Genomic DNA, 22,686 nt, shown 5'->3' on the forward strand with positions numbered 1-22,686 from the left:
TTGCCGTCAAAAAGGTATGTCTCTTCAAATTAATTTACTTATTTGTCTTTTAAAATTTCTGACCTACTTCATGGGACATAAGAAACTTTGTGCACCACTTGGTGGTACTGGCAAAGTGTTTTACGTGCGGCTGGTCGATAGGGCCGATCGATAGCTGCGAACCACCTGTCGGCTATGACCAGTAATGCAACTGTGTTGTGATGCGTGATGTCATGGTGGCCGGGGTTTTTGAGTCGGATCTTGTTGCAGATGCCATGTTGTAATATCTAGTGGTGCTCTCTTGTGTTGGATGTTTATGTTCCTATGTGGTAGTTCGTCATTTCGCGTTATTAGCTCGGTGTTATAAGTTGTGATTAGAATGGTTTCACCAATTCGCTAGCGAGTTACATTGATTTTGCATATTAGGGCTAGTGGATTTGTGCTTATATTTGTAATTATTAGTGCCGTGTGTTTCTCATGGCCGGAGATATTGTATTATTTTTCTTATGTGACAGTTATGGTTATGGGATATAAATCTACTTCTAGTTATGTAAATCAATCGAAATTTGCGGTACCGGATTTTCAAATTGCGCGTGTGTTGTTTGGTATCGAGGGCTTTGTTTCAGCTACATACGTCAATCAAAATCTGCGATAGCAGGGTTTTGAGCTGTGTGTGGGTTTTTTTTTTTTTGTCATCAGTCTACTGACTGGTTTGATGCGACCCGCCACGAATTCCTTTCCTGTGCTAACCTCTTCATCTCAGAGTAGCACTTGCAACCTACGTCCTCAATTATTTGCTTGACGTATTCCAATCTCTGTCTTCCTCTACAGTTTTTGCCCTCTGCAGCTCCCTCTAGTACCATAGAAGTCATTCCCTCATGTCTTAGCAGATGTCCTATCATCCTGTCCCTTCTCCTTGTCAGTGTTTTCCACATATTCCTTTCCTCTCCGATTCTGCGTAGAACCTCCTCATTCCTTACCTTATCAGTCCACCTAATTTTCAACATTCTTTTATAGCACCACATCTCAAATGCTTCGATTCTCTTCTGTTCCGGTTTTCCCACAAAAAAATGGCTCTGAGCACTATAGGACTTAACTGCTGAGGTCATCAGTCCCCTAGAACTTCGAACTACTTAAACCTACCTAACCTAAGGACATCACACACATCCATGCCCGAGGTAGGATTCGAACCTGCGACCGTATCGGTCACGCGGTTCCAGACTGTAGCGCCTAGAACCGCTCGGCCATTCCGGCCGGCGGTTTTCCCACAGTCCATGTTTCACTACCATACAATGCTGTACTCCAGACGTACATCCTTAGAAATTTCTTCCTCAAATGAAGGCCGGTATTTGATATTAGTACACTCCTCTTGGCCAGAAATGCCTTTTTGCCATAGCGAGTCTGCTTTTGATGTCCTCCTTGCTCCGTCCGTCATTGGTTATTTTACTGCCTAGGTAGCAGAATTCCTTAACTTCATTGCCTTCGTGACCATAAATCTTGATGTTAAGTCTCTCGCTGTTCTCATTTCTACTACTTCTCATTACCTTCGTCTTTCTCCGATTTACTCTCAAACCATACTGTGTACTCATTAGACTGTTCATTCCGTTCAGCAGATCATTTAATTCTTCTTCACTTTCACTCAGGATAGCAATGTCATCAGCGAATCGTATCATTGATATCCTTTCACCTTGTATTTTAATTCCACTCCTGAACCTTTCTTTTATTTCCATCATTGCTTCCTCGATGTACAGATTGAAGAGTAGGGGCGAAAGGCTACAGCCTTGTCTTACACCCTTCTTAATACGAGCACTTCCTTCTTGATCGTCCACTCTTATTATTCCCTCTTGGTTGTTGTACATATTGTATATGACCCGTCTCTCCCTATAGCTTACCCCTACTTTTTTCAGAATCTCGAACAGCTTGCACCATTTTATATTGTCGAACGCTTTTTCCAGATCGACAAATCCTATGAAAGTGTCTTGATTTTTTTTTAGCCTTGCTTCCATTATTAGCCGTAACGTCAGAATTGCCTCTCTCGTCCCTTTACTTTTCCTAAGGCCAAACTGATCGTCACCTAGCGCATTCTCAATTTTCTTTTCCATTCTTCTGTATGTTATTGTTGTAAGCAGCTTCGATGCATGAGCTGTTAAGCTGATTGTGCGATAATTCTCGCACTTGTCAGCTCTTGCCGTCTTCGGAATTGTGTGGATGATGCTTTTCCGAAAGTCAGATGGTATATCGCCAGACTCATATATTCTACACATCAATGTGAATAGTCGTTTTGTCGCCACTTCCCCCAATGATTTTAGAAATTCTGATGGAATGTTATCTATCCCTTCTGCCTTATTTGACCGTAAGTCCTCCAAAGCTCTTATAAACTCCGATTCTGATACTGGATCCCCTATCTCTTCTAAATCGACTCCTGTTTCTTCTTCTATCACATCAGACAAATCTTCACCCTCATAGAGGCTTTCAATGTATTCTTTCCACCTATCTGCTCTCTCCTCTGCATTTAACAGGGGAATTCCCGTTGCATTCTTAATGTTACCACCGTTGCTTTTAATGTCACCAAAGGTTGTTTTGACTTTCCTGTATGCTGAGTCTGTCCTTCCGACAATCATATCTTTTTCGATGTCTTCATATTATTCCTGCAGCCATTTCGTCTTAGCTTCCCTGCACTTCCTATTAATTTCATTCCTCAGCGACTTGTATTTCTCTATTCCTGAGTTTCCCGGAACATGTTTGTACTTCCTCCTTTCATCAATCAGCTTAAGTATTTCTTCTGTTACCCATGGTTTCTTCGCAGCTACCTTCTTTGTACCTATGTTTTCCTTCCCAACTTCTGTGATGGCCCTTTTTAGAGATGTCCAATCCTCTTCAACTGTACTGCCTACTGCGCTATTCCTTATTGCTGTATCTATAGCGTTAGAGAACTTCAAACGTATCTCGTCATTCCTTAGTACTTCCGTATCCCACTTCTTTGCGTATTGATTCTTCCTGACTAATGTCTTTAACTTCAGCCTACTCTTCATCACTACTATATTGTGATCTGAGTCTATATCTGCTCCTAGGTACGCCTTACAATCCAGTATCTGATTTCGGAATCTCTGTCTGACCATGATGTAATCTAACTGAAATCTTCCCGTATCTCCCGACCTTTTCCAAGTATACCTCCTCCTCTTGTGATTCTTGAACAGGGTATTCGCTATTACTAGCTGAAGCTTGTTACAGAACTCAATTAGTCTTTCTCCTCTTTCATTCCTTTTCCCAAGCCCATATTCTCCTGTAACCTTTTCCTTTACTCCTTCCCCTACAACTGCATTCCAGTCGCCCATGACTATTAGTTTTTCGTCCCCCTTTACATACTGCATTACCCTTTCAATACCCTCATACACTTTCTCTATCTGCTCATCTTCAGCTTGCGACGTCGGCATGTATACCTGAACTATCGTTGTCGGTGTAGGTCTGCTGTCGATTCTGATTAGAACAACCCAGTCACTGAACTGTTCACAGTAACACACCCTCTGCCCTACCTTCCTATTCATAACGAATCCTACACCTGTTATACCATTTTCTGCTGCTGTTGATATTACCCGATACCTATCTGACCAGAAATCCTTGTCTTCCTTCCACTTCACTTCACTGACCCCTACTATATCTAGATTGAGCCTTTGCATTTCCCTTTTCAGATTTTCTAGTTTCCCTACCACGTTCAAGCTTCCGACATTCCACGCCCCGACTCGTAGAACGTTATCCTTTCGTTGATTATGCAATCTTTTTCTCATGGTAACCTCCCCCTAGGCAGTCGCCTCCCGGAGATCCGAATGGGGGACTATTCCGGAATCTTTTGCCAATGGAGAGATCACCATGACACTTCTTCAATTACAGGCCACATGTCCTGTGGATACACGTTACGTGTCTTTAATGCAGTGGTTTCCATTGCCTTCTGCATCCTCATGTCGTTGATCATTGCTGATTCTTCCGCCTTTAGGGGCAGTTTCCCACCCCTAGGGCAAGAGAGTGCCCTGAACCTCTATCCGCTCCTCCGCCCTCTTTGACAAGGCCGTTGGCAGAATGAGGCTGGCTTCTTATGCCGGAAGTCTTCGGCCGCCAATGCTGATTATTTATCAAAATTTAGGCAGCTGCGGGGATCGAACCCGGGACCGAAGACGTTTTTGATTATGAATCAAGGACGCTACCCCTAGACCACGGGTACCTCTGTGTGTGTTACTGGCACTGAGGTCGTCGTTTGCGTGTATAAGCCAAGCGAAATGTATGACACCAATTGTTTAGCTTTTTTGCTTGTCGATCATTGAAAATTTTGTGTGCTTGATTTTTAGGTTAATTTTTGTTTTACAATGGTGCTGTTATTGTTATTGTCCCATTTATAATTCGCCCCGCCCAAAATCCATACTTCCCATAGTTGTCCTGTTACATTCAGTTTTTTACTGGAGTTAAATATTTCTCGTGTTTCTTATGATCGTTCGCTGTCGTATTTAGCGACGTCATGGTCACCATGTTGGCCATGCTTGAAAGACGGATGTACGCCATCTTGATGACGTCACGGGTCAAAGCAGACTGGTGGCATCGCAACTTTCGGTTTTTGACATTGGGAGTATTCAAAACACCGATAAAACGCTGGTCACAAGTAAACAAACACAAAGTTGTCTGTCAATATAGTACCTCATATAATGACTCTTGCCCAATCCCTCCCCTCCAACAACATTTTCAAGTCGGCGCCTCTGATCAACACCCTGCTAGCATACAAACACCAGCAAACAACATTAACAGGTAGCAGACAGCTAATGCTCACCTGCTACAGTAACTTTAAGCATGAAAATTGCCGCACGCCACCTTTCTCATCTGAACATATACTGTTCTGACGTTATGAACTAGGCACACAATTTCCAGTACATATTTTTCCTGTGTTGCAGTGGATGTGCTGCATTAAGTATAGAATTGAGGCTGAAATAACTAGACAGCCACGGATTATGAGTAATGTAGTATAAGATAGCATTCACTTAGTTAATATTAAATTTTTAAGTTCTTCGAAACTTGGTCATTCCAATAAAGCAGGGATTTCAGGTCATACATTCAGAGATGCATCCCTGTTATGATGTTTCTCATCCTCAGGGTGTTACAAACTCCTTCTTTCTCGTACTGAAATTACAAGTTTCTCACAATTCGTATTTTGCGTGTGAGAATGTGGCACAATTCGGACGAAGAAAAGAGGTCTGAATTCTGTCGACCGTCGTCCGGTCTCTACGTTCGGTCGTTTGTATCGGTTGTACCGAGACAGCTCACGTACTGGCGCACTGATATAAAAAGATTTGCCGTCAGCGGCCAATGTCGGTTACCGGCCGAATACCTCGATGTCGGTACGATGGTGAACGCAGCCCGACTTGCCTCTGCAGCGCGTCGACCTTACTCCACAGCCTAGGTCAGTGCATGCAGCTGACTGCAGTCGCTGTTTTCTCCCAGAATCGATTGCAACAGGTGGTTCTCTGCGGCGGGACACCAGCGCCGGACAGGGGAATCCCCGTGGCGTAGCGTCGAAGGCAGCGTCGGGGAGTTGTTGATGTTCGCCCGAGTTACCCTTTACCCTGACGCGGTATGCGTCTGTTCACACACCAGACGACAGTGAACGACACCGGCTAGTCTAGAATTTATAAAGGCGACGCTCTTATGCAGCGTGATATTTAATTGGAGTGGGATTCGTACTGCGGGTTGTGCAGACGTAGTGCTCAATTTAACAACAGTTTGTTTACGCTCAAAGATTTCAATTAACGAAACAGATGCCACTTACGGTAAAACAATATGTTTTTCTGTAGCCTGAAACGCTGCAGTCATGCACTGTGCGGCTGGTCCCGGCGGGGGTTGGAGTCCTCCCTCGGGCATGGGTGTGTGCGTTTGTCCTTAGGATAATTTAAATTAAGTAGTGTGTAAGCATAGGGACTGATTGTTGTGTCTAGACAAGACAGCCTAGACACAATGAGAGGAAGCCGAAAGGCACGCGCTTAAACTCACGCAGGCTGGCGTGAGGTCTGAAACAGGATACGTAATGAATGCTATAAAGAAAAGTACGTAGCTTCTGGAATACTTAACTTTAATCCATAATTGTATAACATCGCTCTTGTACATATATAATCTCCATTTCAATATACTTGGTGATGGCACCTTGCTAGGTCGTAGCAAATGACTTAGCTGAAGGCTATGCTAACTATCGTCTCGACAAATGAGAGCGTGATTGTCAGTGAACCATGGCTAGCAACGTCGGCTGTACAACTGGGGCGAGTGCCAGTACGTCTCTCTAGACCTGCCATGTGGTGGCGCTCGGTCTGCTATCACTGACAGTGGCGACACGCGGGTCCGACGTATACTAATGGACCGCGGCCGATTTAAAGGCTATCACCTAGCAAGTGTTGTGTCTGGCGGTGACACCACACTGATGACCTTAGCAGTTAAGTCCCATAAGATTTCACACACATTTGAACACTTGTAGCCTGAAAAAGCGTAAGTAGGACTCGAAAAACCAAACACAAAATACCCTTTTAACAACAACAGAACTAGTGAAATTTATATCCAATTCGTTCTGTCCATACAACGGGCAAACAGGCAATAACACAACAATTTAAAATCTTGGGCTCTCTGCCATCTTTCTCCCTGACAACCGAAAAAACTAAGGATGCCGAAGAATACAGAAACTTATTTAAGATCAATAATAAAGCCACTAACTACACTTATCTCTACTATCAGTACTTACACTCGACAACTAGGACACCAGCAACCACAACGCTACCGATCTAACCGCACATATGTCTCAGCAAAAGTCACCAATTATTTGTATGAAGTTTCATGCACACAAGCCAATAACAAAACAAAGCAAAAACCAACAAATGTTGTTTATTTCATTACAAAACAGCAACGAGTCGCTTTGCTGTGTATTTTTATTGAAGCTAATCCGAGTTTTGGGCTTTCTCTCATCTTCATAACTCTAATATATAGTTGAAGCTTTAGCCTCTACGTAGTGACGACATCGAGAGCAAATTGCATGCTATAGCTGTCCTGTGCAAAATAAAAACTTTGCTTAGCTATCAAAATCCGCGAGTTGTATATTTACGACAAACTGATTTATGGGTGTACTTACTTTCTACTCTGCTTGTTGTTACTTCGATTTACCATTTATGCATGTGGCGCAGATATATTTTTTACTTCGATTTTGCACAAAAATGGCCCAGTATTCGCCCTGTTGATAACTGACTTCTTTGTTTACATCCGAGAAATACATCTGTGGTCAAACCTTACAGGTTCTGCTATGGTCAGAGTTATATTTGACTTACAGGTTCTGTATGAGTAAAAAGAACTGAAACTGTTTGGCATGAATGTTATTACATGAGTACGTTAGTAGCTTTTTAACTAGATTATTTGGAATATTAGAAAAGTAATAATAATGCGGTACATTTTATATAGAAGAATTAATGTTATGTACATACTTTCTTTTCTCGCAATATGGATGACATTTATAAATAATGGAGATAGAACAACAGATTTCCAGTATGTAGAAATATTTTATGCAGTGGATGAGCTCACAATGGGATATGTTTCTCTATGAATGTACTTAGTATGTTGTATCAGGAAATTATGGAAATTCCTTAGAAAAAAATTGTTTGGAAACTCTGTTTGGTCATTTAGGTGTCATTTGAGGACGCACATTTCCGAGATCAAATTTCTATTTCTTCAAATAAATTCAGTCTTGTTTCTTTGTTGGCCAGGCGGAGTATTTGTACGTTGTGAGCTGAGTATGTCACTTGATGTTCATCTAGAGCTACATATACAGAAAGTGTTGGACATCCGGGTGTTCCCGAATTCGTATGTTGGAATTTCCTCCTGCTTTGCCAGTGTATATCTTTGAGCATGAATTGCAGTTCAGTTTGTATACTGCAGATCGACTGTTGTTATTTTTAATACTGTAAGTGGCTTCGTCCTCAATTTTTTTATTTGTATGAAAAATGGTTCTGATATTTATTCCTCGTTTTCCTAAGAAAGGCAGGCTGACATACTTTTCTGTTAGCTGTGATGTCTCGTTATTTGGTTTGTTTGTGTGGTTGGCTATGTGAGAATTTATTGTACCATTTACCTCATCAGTTAGTTTTGGACTGTAGCCATTATTGTAAGCAATTACTTTAAAGGTGTTTAGTTCACCACTTTGGTCGTCTGCTTCTAATGGGAATTTGTGCTTTGCTCTTTATGAAGCCATTTTGTACTTAACTGGATGTCATGAGATTCTACTGAGTGTTGCATCTGTGTATGTTGATTTCCTGTATACTGGAAATTTATCTCTGTAGTTGGAACTACCTGCGGAGAGATCCCGGAAATTCAAACCTTTGAGTGTCTGGTGTAAACAATGGCGATGAGATTTAATTTAATACAGGGTGCCACACGGGAGACGGACGGTTTTGAACTGCGTACTGCTGAGGGCGCGGTGGTGGGAGGTGGTCGTGGTGGGGATAGTTCTGATCCACACAAGACGCCATTTCATTTACTCAGTCACTACGGAGCAGTGGGACTTGCAACGTCGAGTGTTTGTCTACGACAGTTTCGTGAAAAGTAGTGAGTATTATTGCTACACAGCGATTGTTTCGAGCGCGGTTTAATGTCGGTCGACATGGAGCTGTTTCAAACCGTAACACAATCCTCAGATGGGTGGAAAACTTCAACTGGAAACATACTGGATAAGAAGCATCCTGGCCCGAGACGCAGAGTAACGACACCAGAAAATGTTGAAAGGGTAAGGCAAGCGGCAGTCAGAAGCCCAGGACGGTCAGCTAGACGTCATGGTAGTGAGTTACGAATCAGTCGTGAATCGGTTAGACGAATTTTGCATAAAGAGCTAAAATTCCATCCCTACAAAATGTTCATTGTCCAACAACTTAAGGAAACTGATTTTTCTGTACGAGAAGACTTCGCTTACAGAATGCAAGTGATTTTGGGATCGAATGAAAATGAAAGTTTATTGATGAGCGATGAAGCTCATTTTCATTTAAACGGGACCGTGAATAAGCAAAACCTACGTTACTGGGCTCCAGAGTATCCACACCTTATCCACCAGCATCCTCTACACTCAGAAAAAGTAACAGTCTGGTGTGCTCTTGGCTCTGTTGGCATTATTGGACCTTATTTTCTTGAAGAGAATGGGGCCACAGTTACTGTTAATTCGGTTCGTTACATTCGTATGCTTGAAACATTCTTGAAATCAGAACTAAGAAGACGACGAATCCCTTTAAAACACGTTTGGTTCCAGCAGGATGGGGCAACATCGCACACCGCAAACACTATGACAGTTCTTAGACGCATGTTTCCTGGCCACATTATCTCACGTAATGTTCCTTGGCCTCCCAGGTCTCCCGATTTGTCAGTATGTGACTTTTTTCTGTGGGGGTACCTTAAGAACTGTGTCTATAACCACAAACCACGAAATTTGGACGAGTTGAAGAATGCAATCATTCAATAAATTGCTGCCATCCCTGCAGAGATTTTAGTCCGTGCGATGAAGGATTTTGAGAAGAGACTTGAGTCATGCATTCGAAATGATGGACATCACGTTGACGACATTATTTTTCACAAATAACTTTGTTAACTAAAATGGCAAATAATGAGCTTTGACTTTGTGTAAATAAACAGGCATTAATTTTAAAGTTGGCTGAGTATTATTTCATTAAAAACTGTCCGTCTCCCGTGTGTCACCTTGTACTAACAGCCGTTTTATTAGGCAACCTGTTTCAACTTTCCAATCACGTCATCTTCGGGCCTGGCGCATGAATGACACCAAGTACCATTCGTGCATGTATGAGACAAGGCACAAATACTCGTATCTGGTTCCGTAGATATCCGAACTTCCTGAGCATCTACGGAACCCTGTCTTATACATGCACGAGTACATCCTTGGTGTCATTCATGCGGCAAGCATGAAGATGACGTGACTAGAAAGTCGAAACTGGTTGCCTAATAAAACATTATCAATATAACGGCTGTTGGTATAGTATTAGACCATTCCATCGACCAGCCACTGTGCCATGCTCCTGAACCCAGAATGGAGCTACATTTAATGAAGAAGACGTTTTGTTTCATTTTATTGATTTCTTTTGCGAGGTCCTCAGTGTCTTCTGTTGTACCATTAGGCAGCTGCCCGTAGCCAGGCCATCTTTCTTAACCAGCAATCACAGACTTCCATTCAGCAAGTTGTTTACATCTGGCTACACGCACATAACACAGTGGACCGCTTCAAACACAGGGCTAGCAGGATTCCCCATTAACTGCAAAAGCACTCAGGTCGTGCTCATGGTGATCTGCCAAAGCCGTTACTTCGCCTCGACCGAAGTGCTCTTTGTGCGACCAGAAGGGACAGCAACTGCTCCAAGCCTACACCGCAGCATGCTGACCGTCGCCTCGTCTGGTAATCGTTCCTCACCCCAGCTCTCCGAGTCCCTTAGACTTGCCTCCACCAGGAACTATCTTCTTCCCGTCCCCCCAGAAACTTACTCCGATATGGTCTCTTGCAGCTCGTCTGGCTTGCAGCCCTAGACTTCAGGTCACTGCCCGTGTGCATGCACAGTCTAGGCCACCAGTGTCGGCTGCCGCCACAGCTCTCCGCGTCACCACTGAGTGCCGACGACGCGTCGCACGCACCAACCGCTGACACGACTCTGGCTTCCGAGAGATGCTGCTCGTTCCAGTACCTCCGGCTGACTGCACGCCACCATCTGCGCCTGTCTACCCCTCGGCCGCCACATGATCCGCTCCTTTCGCCCTCTCGCGGCACAAGTGCAACACATGAATCTCTGAGGTAGATTTCTCGACCTTACTGTTCGACTCAGCATAACTGATACTGCTAAGTTACATTTTTTTCTTAAATAGAACTACACAGTCTGTAGTCTCTCTTTCTAACTTTAAGGGTTTCATATGCGTAAGTCTCAGTTACTAACCACGAGGTCTAAAGCGAGGAAGCAGCCTGTGGTAGCCTCTCTGTTTTACACTCTGACATCGTTCCGGTCAGACAAAAAAATGGTTGAAATGACTCTGAGCACTATGGGACTTAACTTGTGAGGTCATCAGTCCCCTAGAACTTAGAACTACTTAAACCTAACCAACCTAAGGACATCATACACATCCATGCCCGGGGCAGGTTTCGAACCTGCGACCGTAGCGGTCGCGCGGTTCCAGACTGTAACGCCTAGAACCGCTCGGCATCTCCGGCCGGCCTAGTCAGACAGGAGGTCTGACTTGCTAGACCACTCCTGCGCACAACTGGAAGTTGGAGTATACGATATTTCTACAGAGACTCAGGCGGGCAAGTGGTCCAAATTTCGGAAAAAAATAAAAAAAGCTAATTGATTCGGTACCTGAAACCTGGAAATATGTCACTGAACGACACAACGACACACGCCATACTACATACAGAAATTTATCGAAATACGCGGCAGCATCGACAGAAACAGAATGAAATGAGTATTAGCTTTTTCCATATACATTGAAGAGTCAAGGAAACTAGTACACCTGCCTAATATCGTATTGGGCTCCGGAGAGCACGCAGAAGTGCCGCAACACGGCGTGGCATAGACTTGACTAAAGTCTGAAGTAGTGCACGAGGGAATTGACGCCATGACTCCAGCAGAGCTCTCCATAAACCGGTAACAGTGCGAGGGGTTGGAGATCTCTTCTGAATAGCAAGCAATATTGTTCATGGATGGGGAGTTTGGTGGCCAGCGGAAGTGTTTAAACTCAGAAGAGTATTCCTGGAGCCACTCAGTAGAAATTCTGGACGTGTGGGGTGTCGCATTGTCGTGCTAGAATTGCGCAAGTCCGTCGGAATGTACAATGGACATTAATGGATGCAGGTGGTCAGACAGGATGCTTGCGTACGTGTCACCTATCAGAGTCGTATCAGAGGTCCCATATCACTTCTAATGCACACGCCCCACACCGTTAAAGGACCTCCACCAGCCTGAACAGTCCCCTGCTGACGTGCAGAGTCTATGGATTCATGAGGTTGTTACCATACCCGTACACGTCCATCCGCTCGATAGAATTTGAAAGAAGACTCGTCCGACCAAGCAACATGTTTCCAGTCATCAACAGTCCATTGTCGGGCCCAGGCGAGACGTAAAGTTTTGTGTCGTGCAGTCATGGAGGCTACACGAGCGGGCCTTCGGCTCCGAAAGCTCATATCGATGATGTTTCGTTGATGGCCCAGCATTGGAATCTGCAACAATTTTTGGAAGGGTTGCACTTCTGTCGCGTTGAACGACCCTCTTCAGTCGTTGTTGGTCCCGTTCTTGTAGGATCTTTTTCGGCCGCAGCGATGTCGGAGATTTGATATTTTACCCGATTCTTGATATTCACGTTGCACTCGTGAAATAATCGTACGGGAAATCCCCACTTCAGAGCTACCTCGGAGATGCTGTGTCCCATCGCTCGTGCGCCGACTGTAACACCACGTTCAGACTCACTGACATGTTCATAACCTGCCATGGTAGCAGCAGTAACCGATCTAACGACTGCGCCAGACACTTGTTGCGTTATATAGGCGTTGCCGACCGCAGCTCGCTGTTCTGCCTGTTTACGTGCCTCTGTATTTGAATATGCATGTCTATATCAGTTTCTTTTGTGCTTCAGTGTATACTTTTGTGTGTGTGTGTGTGTGTGTGTGTGTGTGTGTGTGTGTGAGCGTTAACGCATACATCTATAATACTTATTACAACAAGAATTTTGCTGTGTACAGTATAGTTCAATTAATGTAACTGAAGGGTTTAGAGTAGAAGTGACGTTTCAGGAGACAGTGATGTAAGCCAACATCCGTTAAGCTTAAGTGTGGGTCAGTTCCGAGTAGAATAGGTACATGCGACTGCCTACATAGTTCTGCACTCTCTGAAGTTAAAGTTTAGGTTCTAAGTGAATGCCTGAACTTCTTTTGGAAAAGCAGTATAAGGGAAATGCCGTTCAAAAGGAGATTTGCTGCTGTCTTTAATGAAGCTTCAGGTATACGTTTTTTAAAGTAGTGCAATAGTCTAATGCGTATGCTTTTGAAATTACTTACAGCAATATTTAATGCACATCTAAATAGACCCAGTTTTGAAACAGTGGAGACAAAATCAGAAGATTGACACAACGGATCACAAGTTCCTTCAACCTGTCCATATGTAATTGAAGTGTGATAATGCAAAAAAACCACTGAAATTCTTACTTCTTACCCAAGGCACGATGCAAGCAGCAAAGAAGATTAGCGTAGAGCTTTCAGTAGTGGAGCCAAAAACAGAAAACTTTCCGTCAGTAAAAGTCATGGATGACACAGCAGAGGACAATGTTGCTAAAGGCATTCAATGAGGAATATAACTAGGACAACAATCAGTAAACAAAATCCTCTAACAGTGCAGTTCAAGTTTCCACTAATCTGTGATCTTGCATTTACTGAAGGAACAATATTGGCCGCCATCAATGCCTCTTCTGTAGCCTGTGCAACACGATGAGTATGAAATAAAATCTGAGAAGTGGAAAAATCTTCAGGAAATAAAGAATTACATCCCTAGACTTCATTTTTGGTTCTATAACAATATATCCCACACCCAGATAGCAGTTATGATGAGTGCAAGAAGAGAGAGTGAACAAAGAAGAGGACGTGGTAGAACAATCAGACGAGAAAGGCTGAAAATGCACAAGACACTGGTTCAGCTTGTGTTTCCCCAGGATGGACATTCTTCGGGAGATACCACAGGAGGAAATGATTATAATATTATACTTAAGGCACTGACTGTGAGTTGATTGTAGAAAGTGACAAAAGAATAATCTCTCGTACGTGTTGGAACCATACCAATATATTTTAGTTTTGGTATTTTTATTTTTACATATGTATTGTTTTTCAGATTTTGATATTAATTTTTTGTAAACGAACATGTGTTGCTGAGCATAATGTGTGTTGTACTAAAAACATCTTCAGAATAAAGCACAATAAAGGAAATGTTTTCATTCTTGTACCTGTTTTCCTGTAAAAGTTTTAGGAAACAATGAGTAGAAGTATTTTTAATATATTATTAAAAAATACACCGCAGAAACACTACAGTCTCGAATCATACCTACTAGTACGTAGGGGCTAACTGGCCGTCATAAATTTCACAGCCATTTACTCAGTTAGCTTCAGCAAGCACTTATACCCCTTGTAATCTCAGGCCCTCAAACATATCCTTCCACAAACTTAGAATGAAAAATTGTATATATCATAATTATAACTACGCAGGTATTAGGCTTGTATAAAGTAATAACACATCATATTGGAGGACCATTTAATAAAACTCTAGGATGTTAGAGGGTGTCGAAATTGTAAACATTTGGAATGGGATTTCCAGTTCCACCGTTTCCTTCCCAGCCATGAGAAACCTCCATATAACTTTGATCACAGCTGGGGGTTAGAAACTGCTTCCAATTCATGACCCAGGCAGAAGATGAAATCCTAGTAAATGTGAAACCCTACTTGTTTATGAGCATACAAACCGCACTCGATGACTTACCCTAAGTGTGTAATATGTATGCACTTTCTTTATTTACAGAGAGTGTGCAGCTGACTTACCTGCGAGGCTAGGCCGGAAGCTTATGGCAGTCTGGTAGCTTTGTGCGGCCTCCTCCAGCCGCTGCTGCGACTGTAGCAACACGCCCCTGCAACACCAGCACGGTTATGGTACGGTGTATACAGCCAGGCTACAACACACTCCACGAGAATAACAAAACTATCAGATACAGGTGGTAAAACAGTGACGGCAGAGGCAGGCGTAGGGGAGATCTACAGGGAAAACGCCCATATACAGGATGTTTCAAAACTCGACAGCAAAACTTCACGAATGGCTTTCTCACATAACAAGAAGAAAAAAGTCCAGTAAACATTGGCTCTAAAATGCATACCTTAAGAGCTATGTATAAATTGGACTGTATGGATGTAAGCTTGTATGTTTGTTTGGGATCTCCTCCTAAACCACTAGATCGATTACAGTTTGGGACAAAAACAGCAAACTTCACGACTGCCAGCGCTGTGTGATTCCTAGTGTCGTAGCTCCAATAGGAGCAGAGATACGGATAAAAACGTGTTTTCTCAATCTCTGTCATATAGGCTGCCTGCACGGCAGGCATATTGGGTAGTTATACACACATCAAAAAACGTTTTGCATCACCTCTGTTCCGACAGTTCCGGAACCCGTACACAAAACGGAATATAGATCAACATAAACATCATTTCCGCCCATTTTCTTGCTCCACACATAGCATGTTGTACCACCATATAGCGAGACCATCAGAGGTGGTGGGCAGAATTGCTGTACACACCGGCAGCTCTACTACACGGTAGCATGTCCTCTTGCGTTGATGCATGCCTGTATTCGTCGTGGCATACTATCCACAAATTCATCAAGGCACTGTTGGTCCAGATTGTCCCACTCCGCAACGGCGATTCGGCGCCGATCCCTCAGAGTGGTTGGTGGGTCACGTCGTCCATAAACAGCCCTTTTTAATCGATCCCAGGCATCATCGATAGTGTTCATGTCCGGAGAACATTCTGGTCACTCTAGTCGAGCGATATCGTTATCCTGAAGGAAGTCATTCGCAAGATGTGAACGATGGGGGCGCGAATTGTCGTTCATGACGACAAATGTGTCGCCAATATGCTGCCGATATGTTGCACTATCGGTCGGAGGATGGCATTCACGTATCGTACAGACGTTACGGCGCCTTCCATAACTACCAGCGGCGTACGATGTTCCCACATAATGCCACCCCAAAACAGCAGCAAACCTCCACCTTGCTGCCTTCGCTGGACAGTGTGCCTAAGGCGTTCAACCTGAGCGGGTTACCTCCGAACACGTCTCTGACGATTGTCTGATTGAAGGCATGTGCGACACTCATAGGTGAAAAGAACGTGATGCCAATCCTGAGCGGTCCATTGGGCATGTTGTTTCGCCCATCTGTAGCGCGCTTCATTGTGTCATGTTTGTCTGGCCATGGACTTCGGGGGTGAAGTTGCGCATCATGCAGCCTATTTAACACAGTTTGAGTCGTAACACCACGTCCTGTGGCTGCACAAAAAAGTTATTCAACATGGTGATACTGCTGCTATAGTTTCGCCGAGCCATAATCCGTAGGTATCGGTCATCGACTGCAGTAGTAGCCCTTGGGAGGACTGACCGAGGCATGTCATCGACAGTTCCTGTCCCTCTGTACCTTCTAGATGTCCGAAGAACATCATTTTGGTTCACTCTGAGACGCCTGGACACTTCCCTTGTTGAGAGCCCTTCCTACCACAAAGTAACAATGCGGACGCGAACGCACAGCGGTATTGACCGTCTAGGCATGGTTGAACTACAGACGACACGAGCCGTGTACGTCCTTCCTGTTGGAATGACTGGAACTGATCGGCCATCACCCCTCTTCGTCTAATAGGAGCTGCTCATGCATGGTTGTTTACATCTTTGGACGGATTTAGTGACATCACTGAACAGTCAAAGGGACTGTGTCCGTGACACAGTACCCACAGTCATTGTATATCTTCAGGAGTTCTGGGAACTGGGCTGATAACAAAACTTTTTTTGATGTGTGTAATATCAGCCTGCTCTATTGACAAGCTTTATAACGCAGCCTACACACCAGGAACAAGGAATTGTTTTCAAGCCCCAAAGTGAAGGCTGCCCTATATGACAGGTGTGTACTGGAAATAGTATCGCCTTCTTTATCGACCTGTTTCGAAGGGGCCATGCTTGTGGATGGTTATAGCTGGGAGAAGGTATTCGAGGACAGAGGAAGGTGTGGACAGAGAGAGGGGACAGGAGGGAATACATACTGAAGGATGGGGCAGAAGAGAATGGAGAGAGAGAGGTGGCAGAAGGGGATGATTAAGGAGAGAGGGGGAAGGAGACGAGGGATAAAAAGGGGAGGGGCAGGAGGTGATGGATAGGAAGAGGTAGGAGGAGTAGATCGATAGCGTGAGAGAGGCAGGATAAGATGGACAGGGAGGTGGGCAGTAAGAGATGGACACAGAGAGATGGAGGAGGAGAGGTTGCAAGAAGCAGAGATGGACAGAGAGAGAATGAGCAGGACAAGGTAGATAGATAGATAGATAGATAGAGAGAGAGAGAGAGAGAGAGAGCGAGAGAGAGAGAGAGAGAGAGAGAGAAGGAGATGCAAGAGGCAGGTGAAAGATATAGAGCAGTAGTGGGCGAGAGAAAAGGAAGAGGGGGAGGAGATGGCCACGATTTGAACATTGCAACATTGTAAATTCCCTTTAGCCTTTTAAAATGGAAAGTTCTGAGTAAAAACTTGCTGCTTTTTCTTTCTGTATTAACAGCATTTTATAAAAACGTTTTTTGTATTCTATACAAATCATGACCCGAAGATGTGCCTATAATGCTGTGAAACTGGTTATGTTGCCTAATAATGGAATCTGTATACAGATAATGTGGCTTTGAAGAGTCTTCATTCATTTTCAAAAACATTTTGAAGGATTTTTTAACATTATTTTTGAATTTTTTTGTAAACTTCTTTACAATAACAATGGTGTGTTGGGGTAGTATCAGATTGATTTATAGACGTGCTTTACATGATAGACTGTATGTCAGGAGCAAATAAATGATTTTTAAGCTCCTGATGTGTAGGCTGCTCTGCTTGACAGCTGTAACGGTTTGCTTTCTTCAACTATAGCGCAGCGGCTACACATGCCGATGAGCATGGCTGGGGACAGGTTGAGATGGAGAGAGAGGGGAGGAGGGGAAGATGTAGAGATGGGAGGCATAGAGAAGAAGTGGGCCGGTGGAGAAAGAAGAGGGGGTGGCAGAGATGGAAAGAGAGGGGAAGGAGGATGTGGTCAGAGCCAGGGGGAGGAAGTTGTGCTTAGAGAGAGTGGTGGATGAAATGGACAAAGAGAGGGAGGGGCTGGAGATGAAGAGACAGAGTGGCAAGTAGGAGAAATACAGAAGCTGGGTGATGAGGTGAACAGATGCTGGGAGAAAGAGATGGGCACTGAGAGGGGGAGGAGGGGATTTGTTCAGTATATGTATTGAATGCGTACACAGGCGAAGCTATGGGGAAAAGTCTAGTATATAATCATGTATGTTTGCGGGTTTTATGACTGGGATCTTTTCCCAAATCCCTGGATTGGTTTCAAACAAAATTTTGCACACAGTCAGGAAACTTCACAAGTATCACCTCTGCGGAGTTTATAACCTCCCGTCTCCAGCAGGAGCGGAGATATAGGAAAAAAGTGTTTCTTAGCCCCTGCTGTACAGGTGTCCTGTGAGATAGGCGTCGTCTGTGGGAATAGGTTTGGTCTGCCTTATCGACATGCTTTTCAAAGCAGCCTACACATCAGGAGGAAGAAACAGTTTTCCAGCCCCAACATGTAGGCTGTCCTGGATCTCAAGCATGTTGCATTGGAGTAGTATCAGCTTGCCTTATCGACCTGGTTTGCATGGAAAGCTATATCTCAGGAGCAAAAAGTGGTTTTTCAGCCTGACATGTAGGCTGACTTCTATGACAGGCATGTTGCAGGAGTAGTATGTGCTTTTTTTATCAGCTTGTTTTGTAGGAGCTACATGCGACATTTGCATGGGTAAGGGAAGATTAAGGTGAATAATGGATGGCATGGAAAGAGATATAAGGCAAGAGGAAATAGCTAGAGAGAGAGGGGGGGAGGATGGGAGTGACAAAGATGGGGACAGTAGGGGATGGATAAGGAGAGGATGGTGGAGAGTATCTATTCCCTCCTGCCCCCTTTCTCTGTCTACACCTTCCTTTGTCCAGGAATACTTTCTCCAAGGTATAGCCATCCACAAGTGGTCAGGAGATGAACAGAGAGGGGGACCAAAGGAGATGAAGGGGAAGAGGAGGAGGAGATGAGCAGAAAGGGGATGAGAAGGAGACAGAAGCAGAGAGAGATTTGGGAGGAGGAGCAGATGGACCGAAAGATGAGGGAAGAGGCGGTGTACACTAGTGAAGCTGCGAGGAAAGACTAGTATATGTACAAGAAACATGAAGCTAGAGTAAGAGTTGAAGTGCAATATTGGAGTGCTCGGATTAGGTAGGATATAAGACAAAGCTGTAAGTTTCTGTCCTGAGCGTTTAATGTATACATAGAAACAGCAGTGGCAGAAATAACAGGAAGGTTCAGGAATGGAATCAAAACTCCAAGTGAAAGGATAGCAGTGATAAGATTCGTATTACTATCCTTAGTGAAAGAGAGGAACAATTACAGGACCTGTTTAATGAGATGAACAGTCAAATGAGGACACAATACGGAATGAGAGTAAACGTAAGAAAGACGAAAGTAATGGGGAGCAGCAGAAACGAGATTAGCGATAAAATGAAGTCAAAATTCCTGACCCTGAAGTAGATGCACCTGTTACTTTGGCAGCAGAGTAATACATGACAGAAGCAGCAAGTAGGATATAACAAGTAGACTAGCACAGGCGAAGAGGGATTCTTGGCCAAAAGAAGTCTACTGTCAAACATAGGCCTCAACAGGAAAAAAATTCTGAGAATATACGTTTGGTGTACAGCATTGTTAGTAGTGCATCATGGACAGTGGGAATACCGGAAAAGAAGACAATCGAAGCATCTTGGATGTGGTGCCAAAAAGGAACGATGAAAAAAGGTTACTATTAGAAATGAAGAGGTTCTCCGCAGAATCGCCGAGGAGAGGAACAATTCGAAAACATTGACAAGTTTAGGCATGTTTAATAACATATAACTTCCGTGGTACATGAAGGAGTCATAGATGGTAGGGGTAGAGAAAAACTGATATGTTTCCAACAAATACACTACTGGCCATTAAAATTGCTACACCACGAAGATCACGTGCTACAGGTGCGAAATTAAACCGACAGGAAGAAGATGCTAGGATATGCAAATGATTAGCTTTTCAGAGCATTCACACAAGGTTGACGACGGTGGCGACACCTACAACGTGCTCACATGAAGAAAGTTTCCAACCTATTTCTCATACACAAACAGCAGTTGACCGGCGTTGCCTGGTGAAACGTTGTTGTGATGCCTCGTGTAAGGAAGAGAAATGCGTACCATCACGTTTCCGACTTTGATAAAGGTCGGATTCTAGCCTATCGCGATTGCGGTTTATCGTATCGTGACATTGCTGCTCGCGTTGGTCGAGATCCAATGAATGTTAACAGAATATGTAATCGGTGGGCAAAATGTGATTTTTTCGGATGAATCCAGGTTCTGTTTACAGCATCATGATGGTCGCATCCGTATTTGGCGACATCGCGGTGAACGCACATTGGATGCGTGATAGTATGGAGTGCCAGTGGTTACACGTCTCGGTCACCTCTTGTTCGCATTGACGGCAATTTGAACAGTGGATGCTACATTTCAGATGTGTTACGACCCGTGGCTCTACCCTTCATTCGATCCCTGCGAAACCCTACATTTCAGCAGGATAATGCACGGCCGCATATTGCTGGTCCTGTACCGGCCTTTCTGGATACAAAAAATGTTCGACTGCTGCCCTGGCCAGCACCTTCTCCAGATCTGTCACCAACTGAAAACGTCTGGTCAATGGTGGCCGAGCAACTGGCTCGTCACAATACGCCAGTCACTGCTCTTGATGAACTGTGGTATCGTGTTGAAGCTGCATGGGCAGCTGTACCTGTACACGCCATCCAAGCTCTGTTTGACTCAATGCCCAGGCGTATCAAGGCCGTTACTACGGCCAGAGGTGGTTGTTCTGGGTACTGATTTCCCATGATCTATGCACCCAAACTGCGTGAAAATGTAATGACATATCAGTTCTGGTATAATATATTTGTCCAATGAATACCCGTTTATCATCTGCATTTCTTCTTGGTGTAGCAATTTTAATGGCCAGTAGTGTAATTGAAGTTTTTGTTTGCAAGTGCTATTCTGCGATGAGGAGTCGGCACGGGAGTGGAACTCGTGGCGAGTCGCAACAAACCAGTCAGAAGACTGATGACGAAGAAAAATAAAGTAGGTGTCTTGCAGGGAATGCTCCGTTTCCCTGATTAGTTTTCCCACTCCCATAAGTCCTTGTTGCTCCATCGGTTATGCGTTATTTTGCTTCGAAAGTACCAGCATTCTTTAAATTCGTCCACTTGATGCTAACGTGTTCGGATGTTAAGTTTATCGGTAATCTCAATTTCGTTTGTCTTTACTATTTTCGTCTTTCTTTGGTTTACTCTCGGCCGGTATTGTATGCTCAATGGGCCGTTCATTTCTGTATAGGTCCTGTAATTACTTTCACAGAGAATAGCAATACGATTAGTCAGGAATGTAATAGCGTTCTTGAACCTTTCTTTTATTTTTTTTTTTCATTGTCTCTTCGACATAGTTTTTACAGCGGAGGAGAAAATTTGCTTGTCTTACGCTCTTTCTGATCCGAACACGTCTCCCTTTGTCTTCAATTTTTATTGTTCCATCTTTAGTCATGGGCGTAGTGTGCGTATATTACTCGTCTTATTGTGCTTCTCTGAGGATCTGTGTTATAAGGACTGCCTGGCTGGTGTTTTTATCTTTTCTAATGCCAGACTGGTAATCATCCAGCGGGTTATTACTTTCATTTTTTGCTCTTATAATTAGAAACTATTCTGGTCAAATATTGGATGCATAAGCTGTCAGGCTAATTGTGCGATAGTTCCCGTGTTTACTTGCCCTTATTGTCTTAGGAATTGTTTGACTAATAGTTTTCCTAATGTCTAATACAATGTCTCCACACCCACAATTCTACACGTTTACTTGATAATCGTGTTGTGCCACTTCCCACAATGATTTTAGAAATCACGAAGGACTGCTCTCTGTCGTTTCCGCATTGCTGGAAAACGCGTCTTCCAGAGCATAGGGATGGCTGTTATCGCTGGAACAACCGGTTTTCGGATACATATGTTTTTTCCAGGCCAATCTAACCTGGCTTTCAAAACCGTTCAAAATAATCGGTTTTTGAAATAAGTGATTTTCTGCTTTTTATTCCTATTATTGTCTGTAATAAACGTAGAAATCGAACAAAGATTGGAAAAGTTCGACTTCCTTAGTTTCAAAAAACACGGAACCAAAATTAAATAAGCATATAAAGGAAAACGTAGTCCCTTTCCCATTCACTGCTTTTCTCGGACAGTGATAAGTGGTTGAATAATACAAAAACTCACCACCTTCTCTTACTGATACATTGTTTGTTTTTTGTTTTGTTTTTTTAAATTCTGCTCAAAAATCATGTTGTATTCAGTGATCATGCTACTATTTGGGCACTACGAATAGGCAGTATTAAAGGGTGAAAACTGAGGTTGAAGAACTCTGTTCTTCGTGTTCATTCGTCCGTTTTCAATGGTTACAAGCAGATAAAGGCTTATTATACAAACACAGGCAGTATATCAGCTACTTTCTACTTTTAGTGTGAACTGTGAATGAATTGTCCTTAATCTTTTACCTTAATACTGTTACCATAATTTCTTTCCTCTTTTATTATTTCGTAGATATTTAACTTAACTCTGTCCGAACAGGCCATGAAGGCTCAATTGTACCAACCGACCGCCGTGTCATCCTCAGCCCACAGGCGTCACTAGATGCAGATATCGAGGGGCATGTGGTCAGCACATCGCCCTCCCGCCGTATGTCAATTTGTTCGATTTCTACGTTTATTACAGACAATAACATGAATAA

The 22,686-nt window shown here is 43.6% G+C and overlaps 1 protein-coding gene across 1 annotated transcript in view; it reads right to left on the reverse strand.

Annotated features, from left to right (window-relative positions):
• LOC126413159 (protein O-mannosyl-transferase TMTC2-like) overlaps positions 1-22,686 on the reverse strand; it is an 899,537-nt gene that overhangs the window by 448,848 nt on the left and 428,003 nt on the right. The window contains exon 10 of the mRNA XM_050083054.1: positions 14,597-14,682. Coding sequence (XP_049939011.1) covers positions 14,597-14,682 — 86 coding nt within the window. The remainder of the gene's footprint in view (positions 1-14,596; positions 14,683-22,686) is intronic.

The sequence above is a fragment of the Schistocerca serialis genome, chromosome 7, assembly GCF_023864345.2.
Source record: "Schistocerca serialis cubense isolate TAMUIC-IGC-003099 chromosome 7, iqSchSeri2.2, whole genome shotgun sequence".
Classification (NCBI taxonomy): domain Eukaryota; kingdom Metazoa; phylum Arthropoda; class Insecta; order Orthoptera; family Acrididae; genus Schistocerca; species Schistocerca serialis.